This window comes from Bos indicus x Bos taurus, chromosome 10 (assembly GCF_003369695.1).
Source record: "Bos indicus x Bos taurus breed Angus x Brahman F1 hybrid chromosome 10, Bos_hybrid_MaternalHap_v2.0, whole genome shotgun sequence".
NCBI lineage: Eukaryota > Metazoa > Chordata > Mammalia > Artiodactyla > Bovidae > Bos > Bos indicus x Bos taurus.
The window spans coordinates 29,323,029-29,348,588 of NC_040085.1; the positions used below are offsets into that span (position 1 = coordinate 29,323,029).

Consider the following 25,560-nt stretch of genomic DNA (forward strand, 5'->3'; position numbering starts at 1 on the left):
TTAGAAGGTTGGAGGGCAGCAAGAAAAAGAGTTTGGGGTATTCTCCCCTTCCACTCCCTGCTTTGCCACTATGATTTGGGCAGTAATATATCCCTGACATGCCCATTAAGGGGATTTTCTTAGATTCAACTGAATATTCATGTTCAAAAGCAAACAGAGGGCACACTTGGAGCCAGTCAGTTCAGAAAGATGAGCATGCGTGCTCAGCTGCTTAGTCATGTCCAACTCTTTTCAACCCTATGGACTATAGCCCACCAGGCTCCTCTATCCACGAGATTCTCCAGGCAAGAATACTGGAGTAGGTTGCCATTTGTTCCTCCAGGGGATCTTTCCAACCCAGGAATTGAATCCATGTCTCTAGCATCTCCTGCATTGGCGGCCAGATTCTTTACACTGAGCCACCTGGGAAGCCCCAGCTCAGAAGGCTATAGGACAGGAAACACAGTGTCAGGTATCCCTGGCCAATGGGAGTTTTTGCTGCAGTCCACATCATAACAATATAGGTACAAGGGGCAAGGAAGCCACCCTGGCTTAAATATTTCATATCCAATAGAAGCCTCATCTGTTGAAATGACTCCACAGGTACATTATCTGGGTCTCAGCAAGGGACATTCCCAGCCACAAGAATCACTGCATTTATGGCTTCCCCTTCAGGTCTCTATAATTCTTCCAATCCAGAGGTCATTTTTAGCATAAGCAAAGTTGCCCCCTATCATTGTTGACATTCCAACTTTCATCAGATTGCCACAGAAACAGCTCAAATTGTCATGCTGAAGAGGGAGGAGTTGGTTAATCCTCTGCTCATGCCCAATATGCTTACAATTTTGGATGGCAGATTCTTCTACCACAACTCTAGCCTCCCCAAGTTCCAGTACAATTTTTCTTTTCCCTAACCCCTGGTGCTAGTCTCTGAGTATCCCAGCATCCCTTATTGACTCCTTTCTTTTAATCTATGAATAGTTCTTTCATTTCATTATCTTCAAAATCCAACCTGGGTCAATTTCTGTTCCTTGCCCAGAACTCTGTGTATGTATGTGTGTATGTGCACACACTTGTTGAGAAATAGACTGGAAGGAAATTTAGCTTGATGGTAAATGGTAAGGTAAGGTAAAAATCTTGATTTTACCTTGTTTTTCTTAGACGCTTCTGTATTTCCTGAATTTTCTACAGTAAACCTATAGTGATTTCATATGCATAAAAATTATTTTTTATTTTTAAGAAAACAAAACATTACCAAGCCTATCTTCATTCTGCCTTGACAACATGACTCTCTTTACCAAAACATACTGGTCTTAAGGTTAGATTTTAGCTGAGTTCTGCAAGTCACTTTTTCTTTCCTGGTCTCAACTTCTTCTGAGAAAGTTTCTTCCAGTTCTGAAAGCTGAGTCTGCAATTCACCACAGTTAAAGCCAAGGATATATAATATCTTTCCTCAGTCTTTGTCTCTGATAGCAAAACCATATAGTACAAATATTTGAAAGACAGCATGTGATGAAAGCAGAGGCCAAGAAAAGGTAATCATCTGTTCTGGCAAAGATTGCATACTGGTATATTCAAGAAGCTCTGTGGTGCCAGGAGAGGTTCTGTTGTCACATCCAAGTGCCAATCAGTACCGTCTGTTTTCCTGATCATCAGAAAGATCTTGATTTCCTCTGGGTGAAAGTTTTTAGCAGATTTTCTGACCATGCATATTGTTTCTCTATTTCTTGAGTCATACAGAAATGCCTTTATTCAGTTAAAGTAAAATTCAGTTCCATAAAAATTCAGCTCTCTATAATATGCACAGAACATCTAAGGAGCCACAAGAATAGAACAGATCATGAGGTCAAGATATTTGCCGATTTGACTAATTGATTGCCTAGGGATTGTAAGTTCATGCTTAGAAAAATATCTGTGATGTTGACTGAGCCAACAGGGGTCTTTGAAGCTAAGTAAACCCATTTCTAAAAGCCAAATACAGAGGAAATTACTCACGCCTTCATAAGTTATCTGATATGAAAATAAGGCATTGAGTTAAGGGCCAGAAAAATACAAACCTGCCTAAACAAAGCCATCTTGCCCTGTGTTTTCAAGCTAATGGTATGCTTTTCCACAGGCTACTGCTATTTCCTGTCATCAGATGGATCTTTTGCCTGGCAGTACTAAAACTAAAGAAAAAAATCTTTTAGCCAGATTGTTTTTATCATTTTAAAATACTTCCATGAAATGAAAGAAATCTTGAGGCTTAGCATAGAAAAACCAAGAAATATAAATATAAACTTCAAAGTAATCTGTAAAACACAGGTAGCAAGAATTCCACAGATTTAATTGGGAATGTTTGCCACGTGGCGCAGTGGTAAAGAATCTGCCTGCCAATACAGGAGACACAAGAGATGCGGGTTCGATCCCTGGGTCGGGAAGATCCCCTGGAGGAGGGACCAAAAGGAGCCTGGCAGACTATGGTCCGTGGGGGTCACAAAGAGTCTGAATGACCAAGCTTGCACATGCACATGTTTGCCAGGTTAGAGGCAAGGATGTCTGAATTAACTTCCTGTTTATTCCTCAATCCACAAACCCATGCTCTCTTGGCATACTTCTATATTATTTTTTAATGAACAGATGGTCAATAAGATTTCTGTGCTTGTGACTAACATACCTAAAAAAACTCCTCAGTTCCTGACCTTGATCAGCATGTTAAGTAATTTGAGGTCAAGTGAACAGGATGGCCATTATTGGAACTCTGCAAATTCCTGGACTCAATAATAAAACATCTTTTAAGATTACACATCAAACCATGTTTTATATTTCCTCAAGGTTAGCTAACATTGAAACAGAAAGAGATCGAAAAACAGTTAAATGCTGGTCAAAATTTTCTTGGCAATAGAAGAGGTAAATACAGCTACAATTTTCCTCAATCAAATGTTTGTTAATATTTGTTGGTCTTATCAAAATCATATACAACTGAATCAACAGTTTAAGAACAAGAAAATAAATCGAGTTGAGGAAAACCTTTATAGTCAATTAAACTAGCTGACTTAAGAACAAAGAAATTCCTCATACGTCAATGAGAGCCATTTCTGAACATTCTCTCCCAACCAGGAAAACAAAATCTAATGATGAACTGGAATGCTAGATTTAATAAGACTGATTGCATGAGAGATGAATAAATTACACTTCTTTACAAGAGCCAAACTGAATAGAATTTATTATTGAATCCAGTTGCTAAGGACTTAAACTGAGTGCTTACATAACGCCTATATCTTGGATATTTCCGGAGAAAGCTGGAATGTAACACAGCTGCAAATAAGAAATACAGTAACTAAATTATAGAACATCACTCAATTTTATGGTGGGATTTACAGTACGTGGAAAGAAATAACTGATTTGTTGGAGGTTAGGGGATGGATACAAAAAGGTATGCACAGTTAAACCGCAGATCCTAAGGAAAAAAATTGCTTCAATTAGTTCTCTTTTGCTATGATGAATGAAAATAAAAAGCAGATGTAAAACTGCAACCACATGATATTACTCACATTACAGCAACAGCAGCCATTCTTTCTTCTGAAAGTGACCACAAGCTTTGTTTTACACTAAAGAAATCAGACATGTGAAAGCCAAATGCTGCTTTTAAAACATCTCCATGAAGCTAACAGCAAGGGCACCTACATGAGAACATTGTAATCCATAAGGAAGAGATTCCTCATCTGCCCCTTTCACAACAACCAATACTTCCTTCATCTCAGAGTCACCTCTCTGCTGCTGCTAAGTCACTTCAGTCGTGTCCAACTCTGTGTGACCCCATAGACAGCAGCCCACCAGGCTCCCCCGTCCCTGGGACTCTCCAGGCAAGAACACTGGAGTGGGTTGCCATTTCCTTCTCCAATGCATGAAAGTGAAAAGTGAAAGTGAAGTCGCTCAGTCGTGTCCGACTCTTCGAGACCCCAGGGACTGCAGCCCACCAGGCTCCTCCATCCATGAGATTTTTCAGGCAAGAGTACTGGAGTGGGGTGCCATCGCCTTCTCCAACTCTCTGGAGCCCCTCAAATTATTGATTCATCCTGGGCTTATGTGCCTACCAGTTTAGCATCTTATTGTTTCCACAGTCAGGTAAGTCAGAAACCCTGCGTGTTTCAACTTGTTTGGGAACTTATTTTCTTGATCAAAATTTTAAAACTTTCAAATGAATTTTTAAAATATCACTCCTTATTAAAATACCACTCCTTCATCAAACTTTCCTTTCCCTGTGTTCCCCAAGCATATGTTTTCCATACTTCTCATAAGATAAGTTCCCATACTGTGGTACTTCTTTCACTGAATGGTCGGCCCACTGCACAAATTGGTCTATGTTTATATGTCCTATCCTCTAGTACCCTACAAGCTGCTTTAAGGTCAGAAGTAAAGCCACATACTAATCTGGATACTCAACTTCCACCACCACGTCATCTCTCATGAAATAACAGGCATTCAAAGACGTTTTGATGGCCTGGGCAGGGGCTGGGCAAGTTACTTAAATGCAAGAAGTAGGCCCATGTTTTGTAGGCAACACAATATGGCGTGATGGATGGTGTAGCAAATTGGAGAACTTGTGCTTCATGGAAAGCAGCAGTTGCTACTCAGCTCAGTCCTATACTTTGTCAATCAGTGCTTCAAGCCTAATGTTGCCAGATTTTCTAATCTTTCAAAAGAAACTAGAAATCTGGACTTTTTATATGAGTTCACCCATTTTCACCAGTTTTCAACCTCATGCTATGTGATGGTGGCCTTCTCCAGGGACTCTGACCTCCTCTACCTCACTCACTGGTTTCTCTTCCTCCTCCTATCCCTCACTTGAAATGAACTCTCTTGATATTCCTTACGGATGAGCTTTCTCCCTCTCCTCTGAACCAGCAAAGCACTTTGCTCATAGCCTTCTATTGTTCTTACCTATGATGTCTTGTACCACAGTTATCTATATATATTCTGTGCCTCTCACAAGGCAATAAGTTTCTTAAGTCACTTATTATATTAATAATAACATCTTTTGGGGTCAAACACTGTGCTAAGTATTTTACACATATTAACTTATAACTCACCTACACTTTAAAAGAACCCTCAGGAATAATATTATCATGACTATTTTACAGATGAAGAAACTGAGGTTTAAAGTGCTTCTAATTAACACCCAAGTCCTCAGAGCCAGTAAGTGGAAAAGCCAGAACCTGAAACAAGGCTTTCTCACCCCACAGTTCTATATGTGCCTGACTCATCTTTAAACGCTCTACAATTCCTTGCATACAGTGAGCACTTGATTAACATTTGTTTAATTGATTGTTGAAAATAGAAATTTATATTCCACTTAAAAGACATTTTTTTCTTAAGGAACATGGAGAAAAATTACTGATGAGTTAATGGTTTGCAGAAAGCTTAAAAAACCATGACTGTGCGTTATGAATATTTGTGTTCAGCAATAGATTGGAGGCCATTCATCAACTGAATAGATATGCAGGGTTTATCCTGAGATACTTTTCAGTGTATTATTCAAAGAGAATTCCAATCCAAAAATAATATCCGTAAAGTAATCTGCCATGCTAGCATTTCTAGCCTGAAAATTCAATGTGCAATACTGGTTTTAGTTAGAAATGAGGAAATGCCAACAGGAGATTTAATAAAAGCTCAAAAGATTTTTTTTTTTTTTTTTGCATACAAGGAGCATTAATTACCTCCTTTCAATAACTAGGATGTTACATTTCTGTTTCTGCATCCAGTAGGAGTCCCAAAATGCAGTTTTATCTTTTCTCTAAATATAGTTTGTTTCACATAAAAATATATAATATCAGTATGTTACAACTAAGTAATGTACTGGTTTTCCCTTTTATTATTTTTTAAATATTTTGTTTAAATCATAAATGCTAACTTTGAAATGTGATTTAGATGACAATGACAGCATCTGATCATTGTCATCTAACAAATTTCTAAATTCTAAGTTTCTCTTTCAAGAATAACATTTGATGATTGTGAAAAAGACATTTTCTGTATTTTGGACCATTATCCAGCTTTGAGATCTCAGCAGCCTTTGAAATCTAACAACAATAACAACAACAAAAATCAGCTATAACAGAGAAAGAACAAAGAATATCCCTGAACAATTTTATTCCCCTGTCCTGGCTTCCTCCTTTTGGGAATGGGTACCCAGTAAACATAAATAAACTAGCAGCAAAAATGCTGATGTGTCAAAGTCCTGGGGTATATTTGGGTGAGGACAGAGATTCTATAGTTCTTAGAACTCTGCCCCTAGTCCAGAAAACAGTGGTTCCCACTACCACCACCGAGCTGTGTAAAGGGCTCAGAGGCAGCTGTGCCTGGTCCTTAGGAATGTAATTTAAGGAAGCTGTGATGACTCCATAAAGGTTCCCTCACAACCAAACTTTCTTGGGAGCATATTAACACTGCTCCCTTCCCTTAAGGTAGTTCAACTGACCCAAATCCAGATCCCTAACCTTCAACTGACAGCTTGAAGAAAAGATTCACTATAAATAAGAATTATTACCTATAGACTACTGATATTATTTACATTTTTAAAAAAACAAGTAAAATCACATGCATCTAATATCGTAAGAAAATGATTTGGCGATATGTTTACAAAATTGATGGAGGATTAGTAGACTAACAAATGACCAGCCATTTTCTCTTCAGGCAAAATTACCACCCAACTGCAAACTAGATCCCACAAAATACTGACACCTAGGGCAGGAAAAGAATTTACTTTTCCAAAGATGCTGCCATTCTTCTGCTCTTCTTCACCTTCCACGAGCTACATAAAAGAATATCTGGGGGAACTATCAAGTGAAGAATCCTCACAGGATAGAGGTCATCAGCATGGCGAGCTTCGTTGTTTAGTCACTCAGTTGAGTCTGGCTCTTTGAGACCCCGTGGACTGTAGCCCAGCAGGCTCCTCTGTCCATGGGATTCTCCAGGCAAGAATACTGGAGTGGGTTGCCATTTCCTTCTCCAGGGGATCTTCCTGACCCAAGGATTGAACCCACATCTCCTACAAGTCTCCTGTACTGCAGGCAGCTTTCTTTACCACTGAGCCACAGGGAAACCCATATGGTGAGCTTCACTGCTTGTTAAATTAAAGGAGCTAGAAGAATGTGGCAGAGTAAGGGACAGGTGACTATCATTGCTAACTCCTAGAACCAAGGAACAGACAGAAATAAAGCTCTCAAAGGAATGAGTACTGCATTGATTCTCTTCCCTCTCCTCTCCTCTGTTCATGATCAAGAATTAGCTTAAGTCATAAAGATATTAAAATAAATATTTCCTCAGTAACCCCATCCTAGCAAATTATCAACTGAAAGAACAATGAACAGAAAGTCAGCCAGGGAAAATACACACTGCTGTGGAAATCACTATCACTACAATTATAGTCATGGGAAAAGCAACTGGGAAGAAATCTCTTTAGTTAACAAGAAGATTGTCAAACGATGTGAACTAGCGTAGGTACATACAAACCTGAAATCTATAGGCTCTTGAATCAAATATACCTTATCATTCTGATGTTCTGGTCTTGGAGAAGAGCTGAAAATTGTTGGGTAGGTGGCAGAAAGTTCTTGGAGTTTTGTATCAATTTCAGCAAGCTGCTGATGCTGGGTGACTGCAAGCGTGTATCCTTCTCCTGGGACCAGCCAGCCACACTGACCTCCCTAAAAGGAAACAAGGGTCACCAGGTCATTCTCACACTACATTTTTCCCAAAATATACCTTTCAAACAGCCACATCAATGCTCCTCACAAAAACAAATAAAAATTTTAAATTAAAAAAATAGAATTAACTTGGGATAGTACAAGAAAAAATTAAATAGTTTAAGGTTTCATTATCTGCCAACTCTGCATATTCTTATATTTTGCAGGGTTTTCCCACTATGGAATAAATCTCTTAGCCTCAAAGTCTGAGTCTCATAATATCCATATTTCTCCACTCTGGAAAAGTGGTTTGTTGAATAGGAAGAAATCATGTTTACACTATAGTGGACATGTTATTTTCAAAATTTGTCCCTGAAAAGTAATTGAGTCTATAAACTCAGTTGTTTGGGTTTCAAGATCACAACTGGCCATTCAACCAACATTAGTTTCTCTTTTTTATTTTTAGTTTTATAAATTAATTTTTATCAGAGTATCGTTGCTTTACAATGTTGTATTGTTTTCCACTGTACAGCAAAATGAATATATGTATATGTGTACTTTGGCCACCTCATGCAAAGAGTTGACTCATTGGAAAAGACGCTGATGCTGGGAGGGATTGGGGGCAGGAGGAGAAGGGGATGACAGAGGATGAGATGGCTGGATGGCATCACCAACTCGATGGACATGAGATTGAGTGAACTCCGGGAGTTGGTGATGGACAGAGAGGCCTGGTGTGCTGTGATTCATGGGGTCGCAAAGAGTTGGACACGACTGAGCAACTGAACTGAACTGAACTGATACCTATATCCCCCCCTTTGGATTTCCTTCCCATTCAGGTCACAACCGAGCATTAAGTAGAGTTCTTTGCTCTATATGGTATGTTCTCATTAGTTATCTATTTTATACATAGTATCAACAATGTATATGTGTCAATCTCAATTTTAGTTTCTTCATAGGTTAAAAGCCATTCATAATATTTCATTCAAAAATCCCCTACTGGACATATGTATACCTATGGTTGATTCATGTTGATGTTTGGCAGAAAATAACAAAATTCTGTAAAGCAATTATCCTTCAATTAAAAAATAGATTAAAAAAATTTTTTAAATCCCCTACTGTGGGGAGGCCTTATACTGGGCACTAGTGATTCAATATGAATCTCACACATTCCTGCCTTTAGGAGTTCTCAGTCCCTTGACAGCAAAGATTTTAACAAGGTGTGAAAAGTATTGGTAAATCCAGGGCTCCACGGGGATCAGGGAGGGTCAACTAGCCTCTCTGAACAGGAAAGAGCAAGGATAAAAAGTGTTTGGAGAAGGCTTCCTAAAGGAAATAATCAATCTTAGTAACATCTTAGAGAAACAACACAATTAGCTGTGCACTTTAAAACTGGAGCTGGTGAGGGTGAGATGGTAGGCAGAAAATCCAGTTAAGAAGAAAAAGCCACAATCTAAAAGAAAAGTGATGAGTGTCTGAACTTGGAATGTTTCCTAGGAATGCAGAACACAGAACCAATTCCAGAGATACTTAGGAAGCAGAATGTACAGAATCTGGAAATAATTTGATGGAAGAATGAGGGAGGAGTATGAATCAAGAATAAAAACCAAATTTCTGATTTTTATCAACTAGGGGGATAGTGGTCATATGGATCAAAATAAGGAATATCCAGACACACAGTAGGTTTAAGGAGGCAAATGATAATGAATTCTGTTCGGGGCCTTTCAATATTCACAGATATCCCTAGGATATCCACAGATTATGTCAGATAGTTAAATATGTTTGTCTGAAGTTCAAGATAGAGACTTGGAAATAAGTATTTTGGACTCACCCATAATTCTATAGTGATTCAAACCCTCAGAGCATGGGAATGGGTGAGGTCACAAAGAGAAGCGTGAAGACAGAAGACCCATGAAGAACACTAACAACAAAGGGGCAGATGGAGGGCAAGGAAGCATGAGAATTTCATGCCCTTTGGTTTCATGACTCTAAAACCAGGGATCAATCCCTAAGTGGTAACCAGAAAAAGTACATGCAAAAACTTATGCAGAAAGACTTAACATGTGTCTCTCCCTGGCCCCAGCATCCTATCTCCGTTCCTGCTTCAGTGACACTAATACTGCATAAGCCTCTCTAGGGAACAGGTCCCCACCAGACACTCCTTCTCCCTACCCACTGACATCAAGAAGACAAGCAAATGAACTAGATTCAGTCAATTGGAAGTAAACACCCTGCCTGGACTTAGACTGTTGAGGGAGAGAGAGATTCAAAGATGCCAGGAAGGTGGGAAGAGATTAACCGTGACAGCAACAGCAGCGAGGAGCCAGTGTTGGAGCAGGGAAGGCGGCGGCAGTGCTCGCTAGCATGGGTGTCTGGCGGCTGGCGGCTGCAGTGCAACCCTGAACCAGCCTGCTTCTGAGGAGTTTCTAGGGCCATTTTTCTGTCTATTTTTTCTGGCCATTTGCTTGATTTCTGCCTGGTTTACAAACTTGGTCCTTCAAACTTTCCACTGTACCTTTGAGGTACCCAAGTCTCCCAAAAAATTCATTTTCTCCCTTTTTTAACCAAAATTTGCCTCCATTTCTGGCAACCCAAAACACTGAATTTTTTTGCCATGTTACTTATAATAAAGGATAATTTCAAAAAGTCTGAAAATAGGGAGAAAGTGAGATTATACTATATCCATATAAGATATACTATAGCAATAAACATTTAAAATATACTTGCAAGTTGGCATATGAAAATTATACATAATTATAAAAAATCTAATTAGTCATAAATAAATTCTGATCTTTTTTCCTAAGTAAAAGTGATATAAATACTGTATGACCTAAGAGAAATAAGAATCTGACACACACACAAAGTAAAAACTATGGAATCAATGATTAAATATTGGTTAATAAATTTTAAATTCTTGTTTGAATGGAATTCTTTTTAAATGACTGAAGTAAAAGAAACTGTTCAACTAAGTGCAGCAGAAATTGAAATGTTTCATGTTTTATACTGTAACAGAAGGAAATTGTGTGTTGTTGTTTAGTCGCTCTGTCATGTCTGACTCTTTGCAACCCCATGGACTGCAGCACGCCAGACTTCCCTGTCCTTTACCATCTCCCAAAGTTTGATCAAAGATATGTCCATTGACTTGGTGATGCCCTCCAACCATTTCATCCTCTGTTGTCCCCTTCTCCTCCTGCCTTCAATCTTTCCCAGCATCAGGGTCTTTTCTAATGAGTTGGCTCCTCTCATTAGCTGGCCAAAGTACTGCACCTTCAGCTTCAGCATCAGTCCTTCCAATGAATATTCAGTGTTGATTTCCTTCAAGATTGACTGGTTTGATCTCTGTGCTGTCCAAGGGGCCCTGAAGAGTCTTCTCCAGCACCACAGTCCAAAAGCATCAATTCTTCAGCGCTCAGCCTTTTTTATCATCCAGCACTTACACTGTACACGACTACTGGAAAAACCATAACTTTGACTATACGGACCTTTGTCAGCAAAGTAATGTCTCTGCTTTTCTAATTCACTGTCTAGGTTGGTCATAGCTTTTCTTTCAAGGAGCAAGCATCTTTTAATTTGATGGCTGCAGTCACCATCCACAGTGATTTTAGAGCCCAAGAAAATAAAGTTTGTCACTGTTTCCATTGTTTCCCCATCTATTTGTCATGAAGTGATGTGATGCCATAATCTTCATTTTTTGAACATTGAGTTTTAAGCCAGCTTTTTCACTCTCCTCTTTCACCTTCATCAAGAGACTCTTTAGTTCCTCTTTGCTTTCTGCCTTAAGGGTGGTATCATCTGGGTATCTGTGGTTATTGATATTTCCCCTGGCAATCTTGATTCCAGCTTGCGCTTCATCCAGCCCAGCATTTCGAATGATGTACTCTGCAAATAAATTAAATAAGCAGGGTGACAATATACAGCCTTGATGTACTCCTTTCCCAATTTGGAACCAGTCCATTGTTCCACATCTGGTTCTAACTGTTGCTTCTTGACCTGCATACAGGTATTTAACATGTAGTAGATGATGTTGGAGAAGGCAATGGCACCCCACTGCAGTACTCTTGCCTGGAAAATCCCATGGACGGAGGAGCCTGGTAGGCTGCAGTCCATGGGGTCGCTAAGAGTCGGACACGCCTGAGCAAGTTCACTTTGACTTTTCACTTTCATGCACTGGAGGAGGAAATGGCAACCCACTCCAGTGTTCTTGCCTGGAGAATCCCAGGGACAGAGGAGCCTGGTGGGCTGCCGTCTATGGGGTCGAACAGAGTCGGACATGACTGAAGTGACTTAGCAGCAGCAGCAGCAGATGATGTACGTGTTTCTGCCTACACTTGCAATGTGTAGGAATCTCGCCTCCCTAAGACAGAACCCAGAAAATGCTTTTCACCACCTGCTTTACAGCTAGGATTCAGGCCAGAATGAGGGTCTACAATCAGATTCACCCGTCTAGTATTGATTTAGATGTGAGGAATTTAAGATCTGATGCAAAACCCATTTTGCTGGGAAGGGTGACAGCAGAGGCTTCCGGCTTTGGGGAAAGTCATTAGTAGTTGTGAGTTCCCAACACAGGGAAAAATCTTTAACAAATTCAAAGTATCCTAGACAAATTGAAGAGAACATTACATCCATGGAATGAAACATGCCACTGTAAGGAACAACCAGCAGGCATGAGTTCTGAGGAATTCAAACATAATTACCATGTTAGTCATCTTTATGTTGGATTTGTCAGAGGTGAAGTGGCAGAGCACTCCAAAAGGACATACAGATACTTGAAAGAATACAGCAAATCCGAAGCATGGCAACAAGTCTGGTACCGTTTCAGGAAACAATAGATAGATCAGTCCCTTCCTCAAAATGGCAGTCCCTTCCTGCCACATTCACGTCTTCCTCCTCTGATCTCTATTCCATCATGTGTCACCACCTATCCGGCGTCATAGAATCTCCATATAAAATATCTCCCACATCAGATAATGAAAAAGGACACCTTCTCCTCAGAGGACTTGCAGAAAGAACTTTCAGCAAATATTAGTTTAAAAAATAATAATAACTGTAAAAATAGCAACAATCTCAAAAGAGGGCTGCACAAGCAAAGTAAGCAAAATAGAGATGTTTGAAATTCAACTCAGAAAACTGTAAAATGAATGTAGATGAGCAAAAGGACAAAAAGGATAAAGATTATGAGAAAAATACTTGAAGGCCTGGAGGAGAGATCCTGGAGGAGATTCTATACCCATGTATGGGCTTGGTACATAGACTGACCTGGTCCCCTTTTCCAATGTCCTCCTCCTTCACCTTTCTCTGCTAAAATAACAAGAAGTAAAATCCTTGGATCCCCGGTCTTGACTGCACAGCTGTATGAAATGAATGACCATGTGCAGTCTTAGCTTGGCCGGTGAGGTGCAGGTGGAAGTCATGGGGAGACCACAGCTTCCCAAGCGAAAAGGCAAAGCTTCAGAGGTATCTCTTTTACCCTTTCCTTTCCCCCTTTCTTTCTGCCTGGAAAATTTACACATTATCTACAGATATAGCAGTCATCTTGCATGCTGAAAAACAAAACACATTAAGACCATGAGTCAAGAAGATCAAAAGACACTAGCTACTTACACTTGGATTTCTTGTCACAAAAAAAAAAAAAAAGTAGGTTTCTTATTTAAGTCATGGTTTTTAAAGTTTTCTGTGACTTGCAGTTAATCCCATTCCCACCTGATACCCACTTTATAGGAATCCCAAAAGGAAAGAAAAAGAGATGACAGAAGAGAAGAAATAACAGAAGATAATTTTCTGAACAGATGAAAAAATTGAACCTTCATGTAAAAAGTGCCTACATAGAAGATGCCATGCAAGACAAAAATATTTTTAAAGATGTACACAAATAAGTTCTGACAAAATTGGTGAACTCAAAAATAAAGAGAAAAATCCTACAAGCTTCCAGAAAGGATTTTACATCTAGAATTTAGTTAACACCATTTAAAGCTACCATTTGAAGCCATCATTCAAGGGGGAGATATGGGCTTCCCTGGTAGCTCAGCAGTTAAAGCATCTGCCAGCAATGCAGGAGACCCGGGTTGGATCCCTGGGTTGGGAAGATCCCCTGGAGAAGGAAATGGCAACCCACTCCAGTATTCTTGCCTGGAGAATCCCATGGACAGAGGAGCCTGGTGGGCTACAGTCCACGGGGTCACAAAGAGTTGGACACGACTGAGAGACTTCACTTTCACTTTCACTTTTCAAGTGGGAGAAGAATTAATTTTTGAATATGCAAACACTCAAAAATTATCTACACACCATCATATTTAGGGGAATTCTTTTAATTCCAGAAAAATAACTCAGGAAAAATGATTTTGACCCCATGGACTATAGCCCACCAGGCTCCTCTTTCCATGGGATTTTCCAGGCAAGAATATTGCAATGGGTTGCCATTTCCTCCTCCAGGGGATCTTCCTGACCCAGGGATCAAACTCACAACTCCTGCCTCTCCTCCATTGCAGCCAATTCTTTACCACTGAGCCATCAGAGAAGCCCCAATAAACAATTAGTTGAGTTTAAATACACAGGTAATAAGGCGGTTTTAAAATTTGGCTACTGTTGAGAAAGATTCCTGAAATATAAGAAGCATACTATTTTTAAAAGGAAAACTTATAACATCCTGAAAAGGAAAACTTATAACATCCTGGAACTAAAATTCCAAGTGATTTCAATGCATTCTAGAGAAATGGGAGAAGAGGGAAATCAAAGCATACCAAAGATCCTGCCCTGTTAAGACGTAAGATTTTAGAAATTAATTAATTATTGAAGAACCTCTAGAAAGGAAAGCAGCCCACTGCCAACACTCTGATCCTAGTCCAGTGAGACCATTTTAGATTTCTGTCCAGGAGAAACTGAGCTGAGAAGACCTAACTTTCTAAGGTGACAGAACTGGGAAGTGACAGATCCTGCTTTCTAGCCAGTCTGCCAAAGCCAGCACTCAACCACTCTCCTAAACCACCTCCAGTGTCTGCAGATCCATTTTCCATTTCGCCAGAACACAGTGTCAGCTGTGAATACATAACCTGGAGGAATATACACCAGCCTTTCTTGGAGTGGGAATTATAGAGAATTGGTTTTTTTTTAATCTGAATTTCTAGTTTCTCTTGACAAATTGGAGGATCCAGGCAGCCCTGGGCAGGGATTTCTAGGCAGCAGCAGCCACTGACTGGCATACTGGCCCAGGTATTGCTGCACATGCACTGCTTTTTAGCCAGAGCTAAAACTGCCCTCTGAACCTACATGTCTTAGGCTGGGTTCCCTAGACCCAGAACCTGAGGCAGAGATTCCTGTTTAAGTGACTTAGCGGAAGAGTGCTTTCAGGATTAGAGGTGTGAGGAAAGCAGGCTAGGAACAAGGGAACAAAGCCAGACAAGGGTGTTGTCTCAGCTGAAGACCGACTGACCCCTGGGGAAGCTCTGGAGGACAAACTGCAGCACACAGCTCATCCTATTTCAAGGTGAGGAAACAAAGGGGCCGGGCGGGGTCGGGGGGGCGGGTGCCATCCTTTCCTGGACTGGTCAGCTCCCATTTGGCCCAGGACAATTCTCCAGAGAAGGAGTCACAGCAGGGGATGGATGCACAGATGTGCTAGGTAAAAGGCTGCTCCAGGGTGTCAGCAGCAGTCACCGTATTATCTCTATTAAACACAGGAGAATAAAAATTAGATGACAGCGCTAAGAGTTTCAAGGAACACAGGACAATGTATTTCTTTGTGGAAGTAAGAACAGAGCTAGAAGTTTAGTATGCAAACAAGTGCAAATGTTGAGCCTGCGTTACTCACGTGACCTGCCCAGGCCCTGTAAATACTCACATTCACACCATGGATTCACTCCTCAGACTCAGCCTGTGCTTGCCCCAGACTCTTCAGGGAACTGAATACCCAACATTACCTGGACAGGAGCTGGATGGTGCTCTTAAGGATTACTAAAGATTACACTGAAATTATGTGGAATTGGTTTAGGGATAATAAGAAATGTCCAAAAAAAAGGATCCAGAGAAACATATCTCTATGTCATCAATGAGCAAGCCCGTCACATCACAGGCAGAGGGTATTATTGTGAAAACCAACGTGTAGGCCACTCTTATAATGCCATAAGAGAGTCAATAATGAATCAACAAGAATAAATTGGAAAATTTTGATAAAAATAAAATTGTAAAACAGGATTTTTTTAAGTTAAAAATATTGCCTCATAATTTGAAAAATTACTGCAATTTTTGCTATTTGATCAACAATATGATTTTAAAAATAAAAATTAAGACATGTGGAGCCTGTAGAATATCAGAGTTTACTTACCTCAGAACTGGACAGCCCTGAATCACTATCGTCTAAGTCCTTCAAAAGTTCAACCAGCTTTTCCTTTTCTCTGTCAATCATAACCACAGGTTTTCCTGAATTCTTGGCCAACTACAGAATGTATCAAAAGAAAATATTAAATACTCAAAGCAACTCATAGTTCAGGAAAAATTAAAATGGAATCTGAGGCTTCTACAATACAGATTCACTAAGGCAAAATTTGTTATATTAGGCATTTTCATTTGCTGGGTAATTTTGTTTTATTCTAAATTTTGGAAGAGCTCCATTATCCAAGCAAAGATATTCAACCATCTCAACAAACATTTTATATAAAAAATAAAACATGGGCAGTTTGCAAACCTCTCTTTATATTAAATGTATCAAATGCAACATACTTGCTGAGACATTTGGGAGGAATCTTACCACTTTCTATGTGATATATATCCACTAAATGAAACGGCTTTTAAGTTTCAAGACTATCACATCAGGAGTTTAAATAGGATTCAGTTACTATTGATAAAAGGAAAAAGGAAAATCTATGGTGGAACTGCTATCTGTGTCAGCAAGAACTTGGATGTGGGGAAAACCCTACTGCTCTTGGAAAATTATACATTAAGTCAACAAACAATGAGCCAGTGCAAAAAGAGCAAGCTGGCAAAGGTTTCTTTCAGATCATAGGAACATGGAGCACATAAAAGTCAAGAGTCCCAGAGGCCAGTCCTGGCAGTGGCAGGCTGACCCATGAATCCAGTCTCCCTGGAAAAGACATGCTAATTGTGGAAAACATCAGGCTTGAACTATGAAGAATTACTTAACTCTCTCCTCTTAAAACGTCACACTTATCAATGTAGCTTTCTAGTGACTTAACTGCCTGAGTGGCTTGCCATGAACCTTCTGTTCACCATACTTTTATTTCTTGCTATAAATTATTTCACATTCTGGTCGAATACAGGAGTCCTTGTGCCCTTGGTTAGTCTAAGTCTGCCTGGAGGACAAACCAAGTCAGACTGCACAGCCTTTAAAACCAAGTTAAGCCTCTATATCAGTGAGCTAATCAAAGCAAGAGACAAACAACAGGCTGCTCCAGGAGCTGGGAGAGGAGAGGCAGGGCCAGTAGGCAGACAACCAGTTGACCTCTCCACCTCTGCCGAGAGCATTTTCCACTCAAATTTCTAAATGCACCAACCATAAAATCAGTCCCATTACTTTAAAGAAAACCAATTTTATTAATATGCAATTTAAAATCTGGGAAACAGTACATAAAACTATTATTTAAATAAATGTTTTTCAAATTGCAGGAACCAGATTCATTTCTGGGCAATGAAACAAATGTATTAAGTTGCAGCTAGCAATTTTTAAGAGGGTAGGATGAGATAGAATAGGCTAGGATGGAGTGAAAATAGTGAAATTAAGCATTGGTTCATAAAACTTCTCTTACAGTTATATAAATTGCTTCAATTACATATACATGTATCATGGTCAAAAAAAATTTTTTTTAAGACAACGAACATAGCTATCTCCATTTTTGCAACTCATTTAGTCCCACATTCTGGCTTCTAAATTTCTAGGTACATACCTCAATGTTTCGCTTAATAAAATCCTGGCTGTGTTTACCCCTGAGTTCAATCTTTTCTGTATTTGAGAAAGGTTTATTTTCTGCTTTGATCATTGACTCATTTCTTTCCACATCATAGGTAGAATCTAATAATAAAAAAGTTCAAAATTTTTTCAGAATTATAATTGTCCATTATGCCAGAATTTACCTTAAGCATATATTGAAACATATAAGAAATAAACACACGCAGAAAAGGTCCTAAATTTCAGATCAGAAACTTAAGACACACAAACATTTATTCTTAAAAAGATAAATGTGCTACCATAATTTACAATGAAGTTCTCATAAAACTTTTGTTATTATCATGTGTCAAACTTCTTGCTGTTGATTTCTTTGGAATCATGGGAGATATGAAAAGAACTTCAAGCAATATACATGAAGGAGAAATCGCTGATGTCATGAGAATTTTAACATGTATTTTATTTTAGTATTTATATGACATAAAACTTACTCTAAAGACCAGAACCATTACCTACTACTCACTGATTCGCTATTATCTTAGAAAAATAAACTTCTTGTTCAAACCTGTTTTTTAAGCCAGGTCGGGGCATAAGTGTTCTGGATGTCCCTCGTCCTATCTGCACAAACCCCTAAAGCCCATCTCAGTTTGTCAGTTTTTCTCAACCTTTGAAGAGCTTTGCATCAGCGTCAATTGTTCAGACCCTGAGTGCTCAAGACAAGAGCAAGAAAAATACTTGTGGCCTCTTATCCCCTTTATAAAATATCTTGGTTTCACTGTAGTCACATTTAAAGCATTTTTTAAAAGACCATGCGAATCCTTCATTAAAGCTCTAAAAATATGCATAAAAAGAGTCTTCCTAAATGACAAATAGAGTCCACCTTACAAAACAGGATAAACTGCCGTATTAAAGTACTAGAGAAAAAAAAAAAAACACTAGCCAGTAGCTCAGTGCAGACAGGCTTACTTAAAAGTTATCTTTGTTTTATGAGAGGTAACCTCAATAAAAAGGATTCAGGGAGCTAGTCAATTGGTGTTTTGTGGCTCATTAGCAAAGATTCAGTACAAATTTAATAGTTAAAGAATAAATTTTAATTACACTAGTTGGAAAGACCAATAAAAAGTGTTAGATCTCTGAATTTAATTTCTTTTCAGACTAAAATAAATTTGAGTAAAAAAACAACAACAACAAAGTTTTACTCAAATTTAAGTTACACATTTCTAAGCAAAAAAAAAAAAAAATCTACGCTTTATAACTGAGATTTCATTCTTTAATCAATCTGGTGTCTCAGATGGTAAAGAATCTGCCTGCAATGTGGGAGACCTGGGTTCGATCCCTGGGTCAGGAAGATCCCTTGGAGAAGGAAATGGCAACCCATTCCAGTATTCTTGCCTGGAAAACCCCAGTGACAGAGGAGCCTGGAGGCAGTCCATGGGGTCGTATAGAGTTGGACATGACTGAGTGACTTACAAACACCAATAGTTAAAGTATGAGTTATTTTTTTGGTGAGTGGCCTTCTTAGATATAAAATATATAACTCTTTCCCATAATCCAAGTTGTATATAGTCTTTTTAACTGAAATCTGAAGTTTATTCATTCAGCTGAAGTTTCATATTCTCTTAAACAACACATTAAAATAAATCAAATTATACAAAGTGTTATATACTGTTACATTATACATATAAAACTTTTATTCATGTTGATGTATGACAAAAACCATCACAATATTGTAATTATCATCCAATTAAACTAATTTTTAAAAATAAAAAAATAAAATAAATCAAATTAAATGCATCTTTGTCTACATTTATAATAGTTTCTTTAAAATACACTTTTAATACATTGTAGGAAAAAATCTTAGATAGTCTGGTAAAAACTATCTGCCTAGAAATGTCCTCTTCTCCTCTCCATCCTGGGAGTGATCCAGGGTAGAAGTTGCCATGTCCCGGTAGTAACCCCAGCTTTTGCTAGGTTGGATGAATTGGTTGGACCAAGGGTGGGCACCTAACCCAAGATGGATCAGTTGGTCTCTTCTCTAGGATTATGGAATTGAATCACCCTCTCAATGACTAGCGAAAGGATATGATCTTAGGAATCAAAGAAGCTATCTACCAGGAGGATTCTTTTCATAAATTTTCTTTTTCACTTAAACTAGATTTCCATCACTAGCAGCCAGATTTAACTGTTTATTATACAAAATTTCAAATGTTCTAAAGACGACTATTATAATGAACCCTCAACAACTAACTTCAATAATGATTAACTCGTGACTAATCCTGTTTCATCTAGAACCTCACCTACTTCCCCTCACCACTGAATTAAATCACATCAAATCATTTCATCTGTGAATATTTGTATATATAGCTAGTATCTTCTTGTGACAATATATAAAATCACATACCTTGTTTGACATTCTGTATATGATTTTCATAGTTTTCTGGTGGAACTTGAGTGTGAAACACGGAGAAAAAGGTATCTTCATGCTTGTTACAAGAAGGATCTAGTGATTTAAACATCATTTGTTCAATATCATATGTTAACATATATATATGGAATCTAGAAAGACGGTACTGATGAATGCAATTGTAGGGCAGCAATGGAGATGCAGATATGGAGAACAGACTTATGGACATGGGGCAGCAGTAGGGGGAGAAGAAGGTGGGACAAATGGAGAGAGTAACATGGAAAAAATATATACACTGCCATATGTAAGACAGCCAGCCAGTGGGAATTTGCTGTATGACTCAGGGAACTCAAACTGGGGCTCTATAACAACCTAGAGGGGTGGGATGGGGTGGGAGGTCAGAGGGAGGTTCAAGAGGAAGGGAACCTATGGCTGCTTCATGCTATTATATGGCAGAAACCAACATAATATTGTAAAGCAATTACCCTTCAATTAAAAACAAATGAATTTTTAAAAAGCATTTGTTCAATACATACAAAATAAATAAGGAATCGTTTATGTGGACAGTTGTTTTTAAAAAACAGATAAGATCTAATAATGTCCTCTGCAATATTCCTCAACTTCCTCTACACGTTTCTTAAGACAATGTCACTTTCAGATAGAAATGATATTCATCTTTGTACACATGAGCCACTGAAACCGAGAAATCAAAGCCAGTCAACAGTTTCCGTAGAACTTCTGTGCAAGAAGTATGCACCAGGGTGTGCTAAAATATCACATGAATTACCTGGATATAATATACCAAATTCTAACATTCATAAAACAGAGAACATGCACACTGAATAACTTTGTGTTTCTACTCCTTATTTTAGATCCACAAGGTGAGATTTCAGATATATGAGCTGTTATTAAAATAACAGAATGTGTTTGAGAGAAAACTGGAGAGACACTTGGCAGTTAGCTTTCCTTTTTTTGATTCTCTTGGGATACTACACATAAAAATTTAAGAAACTGTGTTTAACTCTTTTTGTTTAATTTAATTTGTCTTATGTTCCATTAAGCTAATTTAGACAATGTATATTTACAAGAAACAGCTAACATAAATAAATATCACTTTGCCTTAACATGAAAGAATCTGTCAGGCTGTGGCCCAGAAATGTTTTTGCTTAAGAAAACATGGCATGTCTTGAAGATATTAGAGGATTCACCACCTACCTCTGAAACAAACCTGATTCAAGCACCTGCTTGGAGATGATATGGGCAAGATACATTCACCATGACACAAACACCAACAAATTCAAAACATACAACTTCTGATAGTAAAAACAAATTCATCAATTCAAATTCCCTAATTTGGAATTCATAATAATGTAGCGTCGCATCACCAGGACTGACAGTACAACCATAATCCTTGTTCATTGTTTGATGGGTTAATCTAGCAAATTAGTGGTATAAGCCTTACAAGAAGACAGGTAAGCTACTTAGCAGGCAAAAAGTTTTGAAGTTCTTTTCAAACTTTAATTTTTTTGCAACCATTGTTATTAGGGTTCTTAAATATTCATTGAAGCATACAGCAAGTCAGCAATTTGGCAACATTCTGTTATTGGTTTAAGTTGCATCATATATCCAAAGTGGTAATATATTTTTGATCACATAATTCCTCTTTAATAGCAGTTTCACTTAATTTTATACTAAAGTACCTATAGACATAAAAATATGAAAACCTGCAAATCAAAAAACTATTATAGCAAGGTGATACTGAAGGTTTTAAACCAAGGAGTTTTTCTTAGCTGAAATCATTCATGTGACCCTATGGCTCTTCATGCATAGTCTCAGGATATAATTGCCTCAGACAGAATTGGTACAGCTAGGGTACAGCCCTCAGAGAAGGCAATGGCAACCCACTCCAGTGTTCTTGCCTGGAGAATCCCAGGATTGGCAGGGCCTGGTGGGCTGCCATCTATGGGGTCTCACAGAGTCGGACACGACTGAAGCGACTTAGCAGCAGCAGCAGCAGCAGGGTACAGCCCTAACACAAAGGTCTCATAGCTTAGCCTTGAGTTTAAAAGACAACAGTTGTAAAAGAAAGATATTCAACTGTAGAAACTCAACTTCTTAAGAGGAAAAAAGCATTTTCTAAATTACAAAAGTCCTTCATTAGAAAGCTCTTCCTTATAGTAAAAAGCAAACCAAAAAATCTAATTCATGTAGAAAAAATGATGGAATTAGAAAATAATGATTTGATAAACACCATAATAATAACTGACTCAGGTAGAAATTAATGAATAACAGGATAACAGCCCCAAAGTATCCTCCCACAAGATAATTTAGCCAGTGCAAAAAGGAAAACTGTAACTTTACAGTGGAGAAACCTAGCAGACACCACCTTAACCAAATGATCAAAGTTAACATCACCAGCGATGGAACAATCGACATCACACACTTCCTGTTATGATTCATTGAGAATACAGTACCACTTCTATGGGGTTTCTGCCAAAAATACATAACCTGAACCCAATATGTGGAAACATAAACAAACCCAAACTGAGCAACTATCTACAAAATAACAGACCTATAGCCTTCAAAAATGCCAATGTCATAAAATACAAAAAATGACTACAGAGACATGACAATTAAATGCAATGAAAGGGCTTGAATTTTCTTTTGGTAGAAGGATTTAAGTGGGACAACCGGTGAACCATGAATAAAGCCTGTTGATTGGATCATATTATTGTATCAATACTAATTTCCTGATTTGTGTGTGTGTCCATCTGTAGAGAAGACGACAGAAGATATGGTAAGATGCTAGTACATGGAAAATCTGAGTAAAGGGTATTTGCGAATTCTTCATACTTTTGAGACTTTCAATCTGAAATTATATCAAAATTAAAAGTTAATAGGTAGTTTTTCAAATGTCCTCACTACAAACATTTAGCTAAAGGGAAAAAAGAAATCTTCCTTCAGAGATCAAGGGTTGAGCACAATTTTTTTATTAATTTTTTATTGAATGAAAGATTCATTAAATTCTACAGTGTTTTACAAATTTCAATACGAGTCTTGAAAGAGGAAGATTGGAGGGTTGATTTAAGTTGCTTCCTGTCACCTAGGGAAGAAAGCCCATCCCAGACAATGGGAAAGACCTAGAAGAACATCACTGGGATGAGTTTAGAGTAGACACAAGTGACTCACAAGTGAGACTGCTCCCTGGAACTCACCCTTTTGGAGGTGAAATCCTGGAGTTAGGTTGAGATCATCAAAGAAAATGGGGAAACCAGAGCACAGGGGGCTCTGCCTCACTGAACACCTGGAATTCTAGGAGACTCCACTCACAGGGCTCACACCTACTCCTGATGCTCCAAAGCACCAATGGCAGTGGGGCACGTTTTAAGGGAGGCAGGGCATGATATAGTCACCCTTTCTTTTTCCCTATCTCTTTTTCATTCTCTCCCCAACTCCTAATACACACACACATGCACAGAAACATATGACATACAATTGCATGGCTGGCCTGGAGCATGGACGAGAACCAGGAGGGCTTGCTTTCCCCTAAGAATTAGAAACAGACCCCTTCCCAGCGCACATCATGACACCAGCCAAAAATGCACACAGCCAGGGACTTCGCTGCGGTCCAGTGGCCGGGGCTGCGTGCCCCCAGTGCAGGGGGCCTGGGTTCAATCCCCAGATGGGGAGCTGGAGCCCATATGCTGCAACTAAAACTTGGCACAGTCAAATAAATAAAATTAAATAAATAAAAACAAATATTTTTTTTAAATGCACACATCCAAATGTCCCATGCAATTAAGAACCACCCTGTTAGACTACAGAGAAAAGTTCAATAAACTCAAAATATCAAAACAATGCCCACAGTATTACAGATTTCTATATTGGCTTTTAAAGCAGAGGGCTTATAAAAGATTCTGGAGAACAAAGGAAAAGCACCATTTTCTAATTAACTATAAGGTCAATGAGGAAATAAGAGTACAGTAACAACATGTAGAGAATAATGATAATGACACATAAGAAAGAATGCAGTATAGAGCTAAGTCTATATTTAGAAACAAATTCATAGCAATGATGCCTTTATCACATTGTTAGGGACTGAACTCTATGCCCCCAAAATTCATATGTTGAAGCCCTAACCCCTAGTGTGGCTGTACTTTAAGGAGATTAAAGTTAAATGAGATTATTAGGTAGGGTTCTAACCCAGTAGAACTGGTGTCCTTACAAGGAGAGGAACAGGTACCAGAGGTGTCTTCACCCTCACCTCTTCTCCCCCTGGGCCCCAAGAACAGGCCACATGAGGACACAGTGAGAAGGTCCATAAGCCAGGAAGCGAGCTCACCAAAAATGAGTTTTCCAGTACCTTGACCTTAAACGTATAGTCTCCAAAACTGTAAGAAAATTAACTTCTGCTCTTTAAGCCACTCAGTCTGTGGTATTTCTTTAATGGCAGCCCTAGCAGACACAGATTTTAAGAGAAAATAAAAAGAACTTAACTAATTTAAATGAAGAAATTAATTTAACTGAAGAGAAAACAAGTTCAAGAAAAGAAATAATCAAGATAATCACTAGAGTTAACAAAGAAATTCAAAATTGATTTACAAAAGTATAAAAAGACATATCCTCGAGTATAATTTTAAAAAGAGAAAACACTCACTGCTATCAAAGTGGCATGGTACTGGTAAAAGAGCAGCCACAAAGACCACTGCAACAGAACGGAGGGTTCAGAAACAGACCCAGAAAAGCCTACTCAACTTATCTTTATTTATTTATTATTTAGTGACTGTCTCCTTTACATCCATTATTTTGCTGAACATTCATAGCATTACCACAATACAGAGTAGCATTACCTCCATTTACAGATGAGGTAAATCAGGCTCAGAGAGGCAAAGTAATTTACTCAGAGTCATACAGATAAATGGAGCTCGATTTTTGTGGCTTAATACTCCTCCTTGAGAACTATTCTGAGCCTAGCATTATTCTGAGCCTATAACTGTGATTTGTTGTTGTTCAGTTGCTCAGTCTTGCCTGACTCTTTGCAACCCCATGGACTGCAGCACGCTAGGCTTTCCTGTCCATCACCAACTCCCGGAGCTTACTCAAACACATGTCCATTGGTCAGTGATGCCATCCAACCCTCTCGTCCTCTGTTGTACCATTCTCCTCCTGCCTTCAATCTTTCCCAGTATCAGGGTCTTTTCTAATGAGTAGGCTTTTCACATTAGGTGACCAAAGTATTGGAGCTTCAGCCTCAGCATCAGTCCTTCCAATGAATATTCTGAGTTGATTTCCTTTACTGACTAGTTGGATCTCTTTGCAGTCCAAGAGACTCTCAAGAGTCTTCTTCATCACCACAGTTTGAAAACATCAGTTCTTCAGCACTGAGCTTTCTTTACAGTCCAACTCTCACAGCCATACATGACTACTGGAAAAACCATAGCTTTGACTAGACAGACCTTTGTTGGCAAAATAATGCCTGCTTTTTATTTTTTTATTTTTTTAATTTATTTATTTTAATTGGAGGCTAATTACTTTACAATATTGTAGTGGTTTTTGCCATACATTGACATGAATCAGCCATGGGTGTACATGTGTTCCCCATCCTGAACCCCCCTCCCACCTCCCTC

General features: G+C 38.7%; 1 protein-coding gene across 1 annotated transcript in view; it reads right to left on the reverse strand.

Moving 5' to 3' along the window:
• FSIP1 (fibrous sheath interacting protein 1) overlaps window positions 1-25,560 on the reverse strand; it is a 218,228-nt gene that overhangs the window by 153,030 nt on the left and 39,638 nt on the right. Inside the window, exons 6-9 of the mRNA XM_027553499.1 lie at window positions 19,931-20,029; window positions 17,531-17,655; window positions 15,955-16,065; window positions 7,503-7,661 (exon numbers count right to left, since the gene is read on the reverse strand). Coding sequence (XP_027409300.1) covers window positions 7,503-7,661; window positions 15,955-16,065; window positions 17,531-17,655; window positions 19,931-20,029 — 494 coding nt within the window. The remainder of the gene's footprint in view (window positions 1-7,502; window positions 7,662-15,954; window positions 16,066-17,530; window positions 17,656-19,930; window positions 20,030-25,560) is intronic.